At 39.9% G+C, this 12800-nt stretch overlaps 1 protein-coding gene across 1 annotated transcript in view; it reads right to left on the reverse strand.

Moving 5' to 3' along the window:
- Positions 1-3377: 3377 nt before the first annotated feature.
- usp35 (ubiquitin specific peptidase 35) overlaps positions 3378-12800 on the reverse strand; it is a 31740-nt gene continuing 22317 nt past the window's right edge. The window contains exons 8-11 of the mRNA XM_033022555.1: positions 11593-11686; positions 8097-8203; positions 5901-7134; positions 3378-3781 (exon numbers count right to left, since the gene is read on the reverse strand). Coding sequence (XP_032878446.1) covers positions 3767-3781; positions 5901-7134; positions 8097-8203; positions 11593-11686 — 1450 coding nt within the window. The 3' untranslated portion in view covers positions 3378-3766. The remainder of the gene's footprint in view (positions 3782-5900; positions 7135-8096; positions 8204-11592; positions 11687-12800) is intronic.

The following is a 12800-nucleotide window of genomic DNA, read 5'->3' on the forward strand; positions in this document are numbered from 1 at the left end:
GGGGGAGAGAGGAGGGGGGGGAGAGAGGAGGGGGGGGAGAGAGGAGGGGGGGGAGAGAGGGGGGGGGGGAGAGAGAGGAGGGGGAGAGAGAGGAGGGGGAGAGAGGGGGGGGGGTGAGGGGAGGGGGGGGAGAGAGGAGGGGGGAGGAGCGAGGGGGTGAGAGGGGGGGGGGTGGCGGGGGCGGGGTGGAGGGGGAGAGGAGGGGAGAGGGGGGGGGGAGAGAGAGAGAGAGGGGGGGGGGAAGAGGGGGGGGAGAGAGAGAGGCAGGGCTGCCAACTCCCATTCATTGAGCGTGAGAATCACGCATTTCACCAAATTCTCACGCTGATCACAAATTTCTCTCGCTCTGTTGTGAGAAATTCTGTGATCAACGAAAATTTCAAAACTCATATCAACTGCATGGGCCGCGGGTGTTGGAAGCAGAAGCAGCGGCGGGGACAGATGCGGACGGGGAGCGGAGCTGACGAGTGTTTGCCGGACTGGCGAGTCGCTCACTGCAGCTCCGGCCATGGAGCAGCCTCAGTGCAAGAGTCCCGGCCGTCGGAGGCGTCGAAGCGTTGCGCCGCTGCCGTGAGAGTCTCTGTGCCGAATTCGCCCAGGTGACCGGCATGGATCAGGCTGCGGCTCGGTGCATCCTGGAGGACAACCAGTGGCTGCTGGAAGTAAGTACCAAGCACTGGGTAGATACTGTGGAAGATAGTGGACTTCAAATGGGGGTGGTTGGTGAAAGCATCCTGCTTGCCTGCTAGATTTTCACTTACTGTAACTGCAGGAAAAATGTTCCCGATGTTGGGGGCGTTCAGAACCATGGGTCACAGTTTAAGAATAAAGGGTAGGCCAGTTAGGACTGAGATGAGAACAAACTTTCTTCACGTAGAGAGTTGTGAATCTGTGGAATTCTCTGCCACAGAAGGCAGTGCAGGCCAATTCACTGGATGTTTTCAAGAGAGAGTTACATTTAGTTCTTGGGGCTAACGACATCAAGGGATATGGGGAAAAAACAGGAAAGAGGTACTGATTTTAGATGAATAGCCATGATCATATTGAATGGCAGTGCTGGCTCGAAGGGCCGATGGCCTATTCCTGCACCTATTTTCTATGTTTCTATGCTTGAGTATATGGCAATAAAACTCGACCACTTGATTCTGAAGCATTCATGCATGGTGGAGGTATAATGTAGTCATAGAGTGATACAGTGTGAAAACAGGCCCTTCGGCGCAACATGCCCACAGCCGCCACAATGTCCCAGCTACGCTACCTGCTTTTGGTCCATACCTCCAAACCTGTCCTATCCATGTATCAGTCTAACTTTTTCTTAAATGTTGGGATGGTCCCTGCCTCAACTACCTCCTCTGGCAGCTTGTTCCATACACCCATCACCCTTTGTGTGGATAAAGTTACCCCTTAAAAAGTTACCCCTTAAAAATACTTCATACAAAAAAACATTGAAATCATACTTCTACAGTGCACTAAAACATGATTGTAATACATCAAATTTCAAAATGTTTCTACCCTGGGAGGGGGGGGGGGGGACCCCCTTCTTCCACGCCCTCTCCCCACTCGGTTGCTCCACTCCCTTACCGGGTACCTTCAAGGCCAGTGATCAGTGATCGCACAGCCTCCCCCCTTTCAAAAATGCTCCAATCCAATTTAAAGCATATATATTGCATTCAAGTGTAAGTTAAAAGACTCGCTACAGTATGCACCATATTGTACAATTTCAAGCTGAAAAATGCAAATGTTCCGTACCAATGGGAGAGGGACACCCTCTTCCCCCCCCCCCCCCCCTCCCCCCGGTCGCTATGCTCCCTCGGGCTTGGTCTTTCGCAATTTCTCACTCCCAACTCTCGCCCAATGTTGGCAGCCCTGTTACCATGAGAATGTATATAAATGGTACAAGTTAACGGAAAGTCAGAAATGTCTACATTACAATCAATAGTTCATTTATACTCACCATTATTTTTTACCTTACTCATTAATAAAGAAAACAAAAAAAACAGCAAAGACATCATAAATAAACATTGTTCATAAAAATATATTTCTGAATGCAAATGATAACACTTACTTTGATGACTGGCAACTTCTTTCCCAAGTTGGCATAGGTGGAGAGCAGAGGAGGGAGACTACAGGGAGTGGAGGTCCTCCACATCAGCTGATAAAATCAGATAGAGGCTGAGGGCGAGTCAGCAGTTAAAGCAGTGGCAGGCATTGCACGCGACTACACTGCAAGGCATAGATTTGAGCACGCTATTTTAAAAATAAGAGCACGTAAATTAGGCTTTGGTATTAAACTAGCCTGTATTCCAAAAATGTGTAAATCAAACACATGCAAAATGTAAGACGGCTGTATAAGATAAATTGTGATCAAGTTTAAATATTAAGCATGGTTATTAATACTTAGACACCATTCATAAAAATATTTTATCAATGTAACTTTAGTGCATAGAGAACAGCAGCATACAAACTGAATTTGTTTAAATCAAGAGAATCTCAAAATTATTTGTACTTTAACCAGAATAAATAAAATAAATTAAGCATAATAATTGCCAAAAAACGAAATCACCCCAAATGCAAAAATGAACACTTCGAGGCAACTACTTCACTGCTATGCAGACTTTCTCATGGTTCAAGGGTCAAATATGATAGATATTCTATGATTTTGTTTGTTTTAATGAGCAGGCAGCTTCACTTCTAGGAACTGAAAGTTCCAATTGTCTACACAAAGTGAAAGGTGTGAGAGGTGTTGGTGGGTATTATGGGCAGATGGTTGTGCTAGTGCAATATTAGAATGCATAGTTCAAGTTTCCAAGTACAGTCTGACAGTCTATCAAGGATTCCATTATTGATACCCAAAATTAAAACTGTATGCCGTTAACTAGCATCCCCAGGAATTTAAATAATAAATAGTTGGCACCACCTTTAGCGCGGCACAATGGCTCAGTAGTAGAGTTGCTGCCTTGCAGCGCCAGAGACCAGGGTTCAATCCTGACTATGGGTGCTATCTGCACAGAGTTTGTACATTCTCCCTGTGACCGCGTGCTCCAGTTTCCCACAACCCAAAGACGTGCTGGTTTGTAGGTTAATTGGCTTCTGCAGTGTCCATAGTGTGTAGGATATGGGTGATTGTTGGTCGACTCGGTTTCAGTTGGCTAAAGTTTCCACGCTGTATCTCCAAACTAAACTAAAGTCAGCTGAGGCAAGGACAATAAATTTTCACAGAAATGTTTTTACAATAAAAAGTGTAATAAAACCTACAGCTGCCTCCAATGATATTCATAAATTAGCCTACTCACCAATAACATTTAAATCCACAGGGAGGAGAGATGTAATCTTTTCAAAGAATAAGAAATACATTATATTGGAAGTGAAAGCCAGCATTTACAAATGTGTTGAATTTTATTTATACTTCATAGTTGAAATGCATTTTATATCTTTACAGCACTTGGACGAAAATGTCCATTGCTACTTCCCCAACAATCCAAAAATTTACCAAGTAACAGGCAAGTTTCTTGACAACCCAAAAGAGAAATCCCCATTAACCCCTACAATAGATTAAGTTGTGCAACCTTTACAAAGTATATAATGCAACCGAGGTAGAGGGGATGAAGTAGGCTTTAACTGCACTTAGAAAATCAAATGACCCCAAATCACTTCCTGCTCCAGCAGTTGGACCACAACTTCCAGAAGAACCTCCATTTTCATCGTCAGCAAAACGTCTCCACCATGGTGCAGTAACAGGGATTGTAGATTCAGTTCCGTTCCTTGCTTATTTGTCCTCTTCCTAGAAAGTTTTAACATGTTTTCAAAAACACATTTTTAAATAACTTGCACCTTACCACACTCACCCCACACACAATTTTTTGACCTTGCTCCAGTGGCTGAACTCTGCCTTATTGTAATTCTCTCCACTGGCATGCTCCAAGACAATAGCCAAATACCACAAAAGTAATGGCATGGATGAATCTTGGCTAATTTAATTACACATGCAAGATTATAAAAACAAGCAATTTGATAATGATTCTTCACATTATTAATCTACTCAAGTGTGAACAATATTATTGCTTTTTTGAATCCCAGTTATTTAACCAGGTTTGGAATTTCAAATTATATTACAATTATAATATGTTACTATTCATACAAGATTGCCCTCATTCCTAAATAAATAATGCCTGCCAATCTATGGAATAGCTAATTATAAAAATGGAAAACTACAGAATGAATATAACATTTCATCAAAATGTCTCCAGTTACAAGTATAATAGCTTGGATGCGATTGCGTCACACTCATCATTATTTAAGAAACTTATAAATAGTTGTCAAGTACCAATGACTAATTTTCCCAAAGGACAGCCTGGTATTTTGTTACATTTAATGCAAACACAAGACCAAAAATATGAGAATCATCCCACCCAGCTAGATGCAGGTCTGGCATGTGCAATTTATCTCAATCTTGTCAACAACAGATATTTAGGATTACTGAGCTCGTTAAACAGGCAAAATTGCATCAGAAATGGTTGCTTGCAGGACTTTCCTCTGTGCACATTTGCTGCCACATTGCCTTATATTCCAAATAACTTTCTAATTTGTAACCAAATACCCAACTCTGATTTTAGGCTCATTTCTAGATAGGGTTGGAAACAAATGTAATGAGAGAGTTACAGCATGGAAATGGGTCCTTTGGCCCACTACATCCACACCAACTACCAAACACACAATTTTATACTCAACTACCCAAACCCATTTTATTGTTCCCACATTCCATTCAAGGTTTATGCAACTTTCATTCTAAATCAAACCTCGAGAGTATTTAATCTAAAAAATCTCCACTGCCTTGCTTCCAAGGCTAATATATTCTAAAGTACATTGCTCAGAATGGTACTCTGCACTCCAGATGTATCTAACCAAAATCATTAAGTAGTTATCAAAAGCAACCAAAATGTTAAGATTAATCTTGATTGGAAATTTTGCTCTAGAATGGTGTTTGGCAGATGGGATGAACACCATATTTTGCTATTTTCTTGCAAAGGATGCAATGACCTCTGTTCTAATGACCATAACAGAATAAAGGTAGGAATGATGGAATGTTTGTTCAATGTTTGTGGAAATAAAGAACAAATATTTAATTAGATCATTAGGACAAACATCTGTAGGATCTACATATAATAGATATTTGGAATGTAATCTCATAAGATTGTAGAAGCAGATACAATAGCAACATTTATGGAGGCATTTAAAACAGCATGGAATAGAGCGATATAGACCACGTGCAGGTAGAAGGGATTAGTTAGATTGGCATCATGGTCTGTGCAGACATGATGGGCCAAAGTGCCATACTGTTCTATGTGCATAGTTTTGTGAAAGCAGCAGGTTAAGATAGAAACATAGAAAATAGGTGCTGGAGTAGGCCCTTCGAGCCTGCACCACCATTCAATATGATCATGGCTGATCATCCAACTCAGTATCCTGTACCTGCCTTCTCTCCACACCCCCTGATCCCTTTAGCCACAAGGGCCACATCTAACTCCCTCTTAAATATAGCCAATGAACTGGCCTCAACTACTTTCTGTGGCAGAGAATTCCACAGATTCACCACACTGTGTGAAAAAAAAAAGTTCTCATCTCGGTCCTAAAAGACTTCCCCCTTATCCTTAAACTGTGACTCCTTGTTCTGGACTTCCCAAACATCGGGAACAATCTTTCTGCATCTAGCCTGTCCAACCCCTTAAGAATTTTGTGAAGATAGAGTGCAAATAAAATCCAAAATGGCTGTATGTAAAACTTTATTGTTAATAGTTATGAAGCCTAACAAAAACAAAATTAATGTAAAATGGTAATTGTTATCATCCTTATAATCAAGTTTAGCAAACCAATTTTTTATTTAATCAGTTCAAATTACATACCTGTAGATACTGAAGGTTGTCCCTGGAGATGGCTTCCATCAGCTCATTGCTTAATCCTACTTCGCCATACAGTCCCATATCAGCTGAAACAGGTTCACCATCAGGGCAAGGCTGTCTTGTTAATCGCTGTCTATAGAATAATACATATGCAGTGTCTTTGGGAAAGTAATTTGTAACATTGCTGATGGATTCGAATGAGGAAAATGAAACCCTGGTGTCATTGTACAAATACCATCGGTCATCATCTCCACCTTCGCCATTCCAAATTTCATTTAGACCAATTACAGAGTTAGCATCCACACAGTCGCTGGCATAGCAATAGTAATGCCCACTTTCGGAAGATATGCCAGAGTGCACCACTATAGAACAGAGGTCATAAATAATTGACAAATATGTAGTATCTGCAAAAGGTTGCCAGCTTCCCAATTTGCATCGTTGATTTTTAGCACGGATTTTGTATTCATCCTTTGAGTTAACTCTAATGGGTAGTTTAAGGACTAAAGGAACTGATACATTATCTAAAATTTTTTGGTGCTTCATAGTTACGAGATCAAAGGAGAATCGTAATAAAGTCAAGATAAGGTAGTGCGGATTCCCAGTTAATTCCACAACTTTTTCTGCTTCTTGTAAAGAGGTACATTTATTGCAGTAATATCTATTATCACCTGATAGCATTTCTGGTGAAAGAAAGTAGTTAATAAGGTCAGACACGGATTTACAACGTGATGAGCCAGATGCTTTCGCCACACAATCGACTGCAAAATCATTCTTTGGCATGGAATTAAAAGGACAAAAGTAATCATTTTTTGTTACTCCAGTTAGTGAAGGCCCGTCCTTCTTCGTTGTTCCATGGGAACCTATTATTTCAAACGGTACCATTCTTAATGAAGGCTCTCTATATATTGTTTGTGTCTGTTTATTTGGAGATTTAGCAGTCATGTCCTTTTGCTTAAATTGAGATGCCACGTTATCTGCACCAGTAATCTTCACTGAGTAATCACACCTTTGTAGAACCTTATTAGGTGGCGGAAATGCTAGACATAGATCTGTAAAAGCTTCTTCACAGAAGGAAACATTACAACAACAACGACAAAGGATCCTCGTCACCATCTTCCCTCCAAACATTCTTTCTATTAATGTTTTCCCTGGATCTCCACAATCCATCCGAGTTTCACTGTATGAATGTCTCTGTCCATGTGTAATTCGTTTACTAGTCATCTCTTCTTCATGTAGTCTTAAAAATAAAATGAAACATTTACAGCTATAAAAAAAGCTTGACCATTTCATCAATTCATTTAACCTTCAGGTTAAGAAACAATACCTTGTTGTAGACAAGTTATTTATTACAAATCATGGCATATATACTGACAGTGATGATCAGTTATTAATTAGCTTTAGTGACAAGCTAACAGCAGACAGACAAACATTTCTATCCAAAAACAGCAGTCAAAATAAAATTTAAAATAAATTATAGCTTTGGTGAAATAGATGACATTAATTTTACGGCTATTATTACTTGAAAATTTCATCCACTTGCTGTGATAAAATGTACCCATCAAAGTACAGAGTTTAATAATCCTATGTCTTATTAAAGTAAAATAGATATATCTGCTGTAAAGTGACACTAGTATGTTATCCATTCAAACAGTAAAGAACATTTTTGGAAGCAAATGCAGAATAAAAATTTTAGCAGGACAAAATTCTCTGTCATTGTCACAATGATAATATCTTCCTGATGTTTTCTACTCATTTCCTAGACTAACTTTTGATCTAGAACATGAGCTCCATTTTCTGCAGTCAACCAACCACTTCTCTCACATCCTCAACATTTCCTTTCATTTGAACATTTATTCTTTCCTAAAAGAAGCGAGGCCTTGAAAGGTCTACCTATAGATGGATGTCTGCTATGTGGCCTGTAGCAGGAAACTGCAGGCAAATTATTACATAGGAAGTATCAGCAGCCTTAGATGCTCATTTATAATTAGAAGTTATAAAGTACATGCCTTCTTAAGCAAGGAAACCAAAATTGTATGTAGTACTTCAGGGGTGGTTTGACAAGAGATATGTGGGGAAAGGGTTGTTTGAGAGAAAAATCATTGTAATCTTTTTTTTTTTTTAAGTGGTTATCGTGGATTGACAGTGTAAATCAGACAAAGAAATGAAAATGATTAAAATGAAACTACGTCTTCAACTAACCTGTTCAAAAGATATCTTAAATATTCTGAACAGTCCTGTTGTGCTCCATCGTTAAACCATGGAGGAGATGAAGCTTTCAAGAAGCTACTGGGAGAGATGGCTGGTCTCTACAAAAGCAAACCAGAAAAAAACCCATGACGATTTCAACAAAATCTAAAAGGAGGTTCATTAGCCAATTCCTATTGTTAGGAATATGCATTACTTTACATTTACACTCTATTCAGTCATTAAGTCTCTAGAACATAAACTAAGCAAAGAGTGAGAAGCAGCCAAAAAAATATTCCTCCCTTTCATCAATAAATCATATACACATGCTAAAGCATTGGTGGTAGTAGAATATTCATAACCTGAAAACTTCCAATAGACCAAAACCTTACATATATTTTAGTGAAGCTGATCAGTTAATACTGAGTTGGATGATCAGCCATGATCATATTGAATGGCGGTGCAGGCTCGAAGGGCCGAATGACCTACTCCTGCACCTATTTTCTATGTTACTACATAGTTATGTCAACCGCTCAGCACTGTCAATCTGTTTAGTGTTACAGCTCTGATCAGATGTGACAAATTATTTTTTGTTGGTTAACAACCACGCAACATTTATGATTTATTTGACAATGCAGATGTAAAATTATTGAATTTATCAAAGGATTTCAAATTAATGACATTGTGGGCAACTTTACCTTTAAATTTATGACCGCTAATGCAGATGATTTTCTGGAAATAAAAGGAATTCATTAAGTGTACACAAGAACTCCTCAATTTGTCAAAGAGCAGTAAGTTCACCTTCAAAAGCATGCCCACTGAGAACTACTCTGAGAACTACTTCAAGTGCAGGTAGACAAAAGTGCTGGAGAAACTCAGCAGGTGCGGCAGCATCTACGGAGCGAAGGAAATAGGCAACGTTTCGGGCAGAAACCCTTCTTCAGGCTGATGTGGGGTGGGGGTGGGGGGTGGGCGGGAAGGAGATAATAAGGGCTACCGGAAATTGGAGAAGTCAATGTTGGAGCTTCGGAGGCTGCAACCGCGGGTTTGGCGGACGGCGGCACCGGGAGCCCGCGGGTCCCTGGAGGGAGACCGCTTTTCAGGGCTTCCGCAGCGGCGACTTCTCCCGCCCGAGTTGCGGGGTTGAAGAGCTCCTTGAGCGGGGCCTACATCACCGCCCCGCGCGGATTGGAATGGCTGCGGGTCTCTGCGAGCGCCCGCCGGGGGCTCTAACATCAAGAACCCGGTGTGCGACCTTGCATCACCCGGCGTGGCTTTAATGGCCGCGGGACAATTCGCCATCGCCCGCCGGGGGCTTTGACTTTGACTCTGACATCGGGGGGGAGAGTGCAGTGGAGAGATAAGTTTTTTTGGCCTTCCATCACAGCAATGTGATGGATGTTTATGTAAATTATGTTGTGTCTTGGGTCTATTTGTTTGTAATGTATGGCTGCAGAAACGACATTTCGTTTGGACCTCAAGGGGTCCAAATGACAATAAATTGAATTGTATTGTATTGTATTGTATATTCACCTAATGCTTGCCAGCTCTTGCCCCAACCCCTCTTCCCTCGCACTGCCCATTTTCCCTCTACTCTTTCAATCCAGATGAAGAATCTTATCACAAAATGTCAACCGGAGGCCCATTTCCTTCATAGACGCTGCCTGGCCTGCTGAGTTTCTCCAGCAGCTCTCTTTCCTGCTCCAAAAATATGAAGTAGCTTGGCCCAGATAGAAGCTATCTGAAAATGACTTCTCATTCTGAATTGCCTGTGGCAGCAATTCCACAATTTTAGGATAATCTCTAGCACAGATTTACACAAGGATCCCAAGTTGACTCAGCAGTCAGATTCCTAAATTAAATCCGTTGAAGAGAAAAAAAAATGTCCTTATTACATCTGCTACCTGCTGGCAGTTTCCCACCTCCGCTCTTCCTAGCTTCCCCATATCACCTTATAGCTTTGAGGCCAAAGTTTTCCCTCCAACATTAGCTTAACCAGGAATAACCTCTTAGCAGCCTTTCACCAATTGTGAAAGTACAGCAGTAGAGACAGGCATACAAAAGGGGAAAGACAGTAGGTTATTAGCAATCTTCCTGATGAAAGCTGCAATATTTGTATCTTGATACAAATACTTGTACCTGATAAAAGATACAACAGTGGCGCAGTGGTAGAGTTGCTGCCTTACAGCAACAGAGAGCCGGGTTCGATTCTGACTATGGGTGCTGTCTGTACAGAGTTTGTACGTTCTCCCTGTGACTGCGTGAATTTTACCCGGATGCTCCAGTTTACTCCCACACTCGAAAGAGGTTAATTAGCTTCGGTAAAAATTGTCCCTAGTGTGTAGGTTAATGCTAGTGTATGGGGATCACGGTGGGCCGAAGGGCGTGTTTCCACACTGTATCTCTAAACTAATTTCTACATCTAGATCTTTGCAACCCATTGCATTAAGAGATTTTGCACTTGATTTACAAATGTACCTATAATTGTGGCTAATTAAATACTGTTGCTTGATCAGTCTTGGTGTACCATCCTTCATGCAGCACCAATTTAACTACTGCATGTACGCCACAAAAATCTTCAAGCACACTCAGCCAGATTATGGCATATCCCAAACCTAATCCATTATACATTCATTTCCAAATATACGTTTGGTGATTCAAAATCTTTCAGTTAAGAATCTACTCAACAATTGGCCATCCACATCTCTCTGGGGGTAGAATATTGGAAAAAGGACTTCCAAGTAAAATTTCTCCTTCTATAACTAAACCTTTATACTAACACTATATAGTGCTACATCTCTAACCTGAGAAATCAGATTTCTAGTATCTACCTCTTCAATCCCTCAAAATCTTGTAGGTTTCCATGAAATCACCTAGTAAAATACAAGCTTTAACCCGAGACATAGGACAAACCCCTCACTCCATCTCCCAATACCCTAAGAATTAATCAATGAATCTATGCTGCAAGAATATCCATTCTTGAGTATAGAGAGCAAAGCTGCACAGTTCTTCAGGTCTCAAACATTTATATTTGAAGCACTACTTTCTTATTTTTGTACTTCGGCACAAGCAATGAAGATTAACATACAATCTGAACATCCTGTACTTTCTGATTTCACTAGCTCAGCCAGATCCCTTTGTATATCAATTATTACAAAACAATACAAAGTTTGCAACTGATTACAAAACATCATTCTTCTGTCATAGTATATTTCAATATGATTGCACATCTTTACCGACAAAAGAACATTTATATATTTTTTCCTAATCTATAATCTAATCTATAAGCATAGATTTCCTAGCAAATTAAATGAAGCTTTTTAATGTCCCTACACAACCAATTTACAAATCCCATATAATTTCTGAATTCCAGTGTATTTCAATATATAGTTCACACTATTCTGAATGCAATATGTAGCATACATTGCCTTTTGAAATCATAAACTACATAAATTGTAAAGCTCCTGAAGTAAAAACAGAAAAAAGTGGTCAAGCAAAATAGAAAATATACCTGACTATGTTCCAGGAAAGCAAATAGCCATTGAAGTTTCATCATTAGTGATTGTGAATCACCATCCTTGAGAAGCATTACAGCATGCCTGAAGCTAAAAAGGGACCACAAAATGTTGCTTAGATTTACAACAGTAGGCTCACAATAATGGTCTATGAACCAGATCTTCATAGCTCCATCATTTAACAGAGAACCACATTTCTCAGCAAAAGATACACTCAGGACCAAATAAAATCAAAGAGATATCTGTAGACGAAAAGTTCATCTCAAATTTGGCAAGCAGAATACAAAATAAGCATCTGAACATTGTTTCCTAACATCTCTCTCCTAACTCAAATTTATTTCTTGTGATACTAGTACAAGTTCACCCCACAAGCTCTTGTTGAATTAATGTTACTTTGCTTGAATATTTGATCGTCATTTCTTCACCAAATTGAAAACAAAAAGTTGCTAACTATTAATCAATAAAAAATTTAATTGACCAGATAATCCTGTGCAAAAACTGCAAGATTTCCCATCGAGTGAAGCTCTGGGCTGCAACTGTGCCATGGCATTTGACAAGATGAAGACGCAAGACAAATAAAGTTTTATTTAGAACGTTTCCCCAGCACTGCAACAATGCACAATACCACTGAATGATTAAATGCAAAGTTCCTTCATTTAGACAGATAATTTTCCAACATTGCACCAAAGACTTGTGCTCACTGCAGTAGTACATCCTAAACTAGAAAATAACATGAAAATTGGTGAAGATGATCGGAAGCAATAATACAAAAATAGTGTCGAACAATGAGCCCTTTGATTTCCCCCCACCCTAGAATAAATAGGATTATGTGACAATTTAAAAAATAAATGTACCTCAATCTTGTTTTATATTATATTAATCCACATGACTCTTCAAGTTAAAAAACACAACTTATAGATAAGTTGCACACATTATATAAATTCTGCCATTTAGGATGCCCGAATTCAATGTTACTCTAAAGTCTTTGATTGCCATTATTTTTCCTTGAATTCGATGCATCTCTGAAAGTAGCTGTTTTTGACAGGAGGCACTACAAAAGTGAGTCTTCAAATGTGAATTCAAAGGCCATACCCAGAGCGCATCAAAAAGGCTGGTGAAAGAATTTCAAATCTTCGGACGTCTGCCAATCAAGCTTATTTACCACTGATCGAGAAAGTTTCCAGTTCTCTACAGAATCATTTGA

Source organism: Amblyraja radiata, chromosome 6 (assembly GCF_010909765.2).
Source record: "Amblyraja radiata isolate CabotCenter1 chromosome 6, sAmbRad1.1.pri, whole genome shotgun sequence".
Lineage (NCBI taxonomy): Eukaryota > Metazoa > Chordata > Chondrichthyes > Rajiformes > Rajidae > Amblyraja > Amblyraja radiata.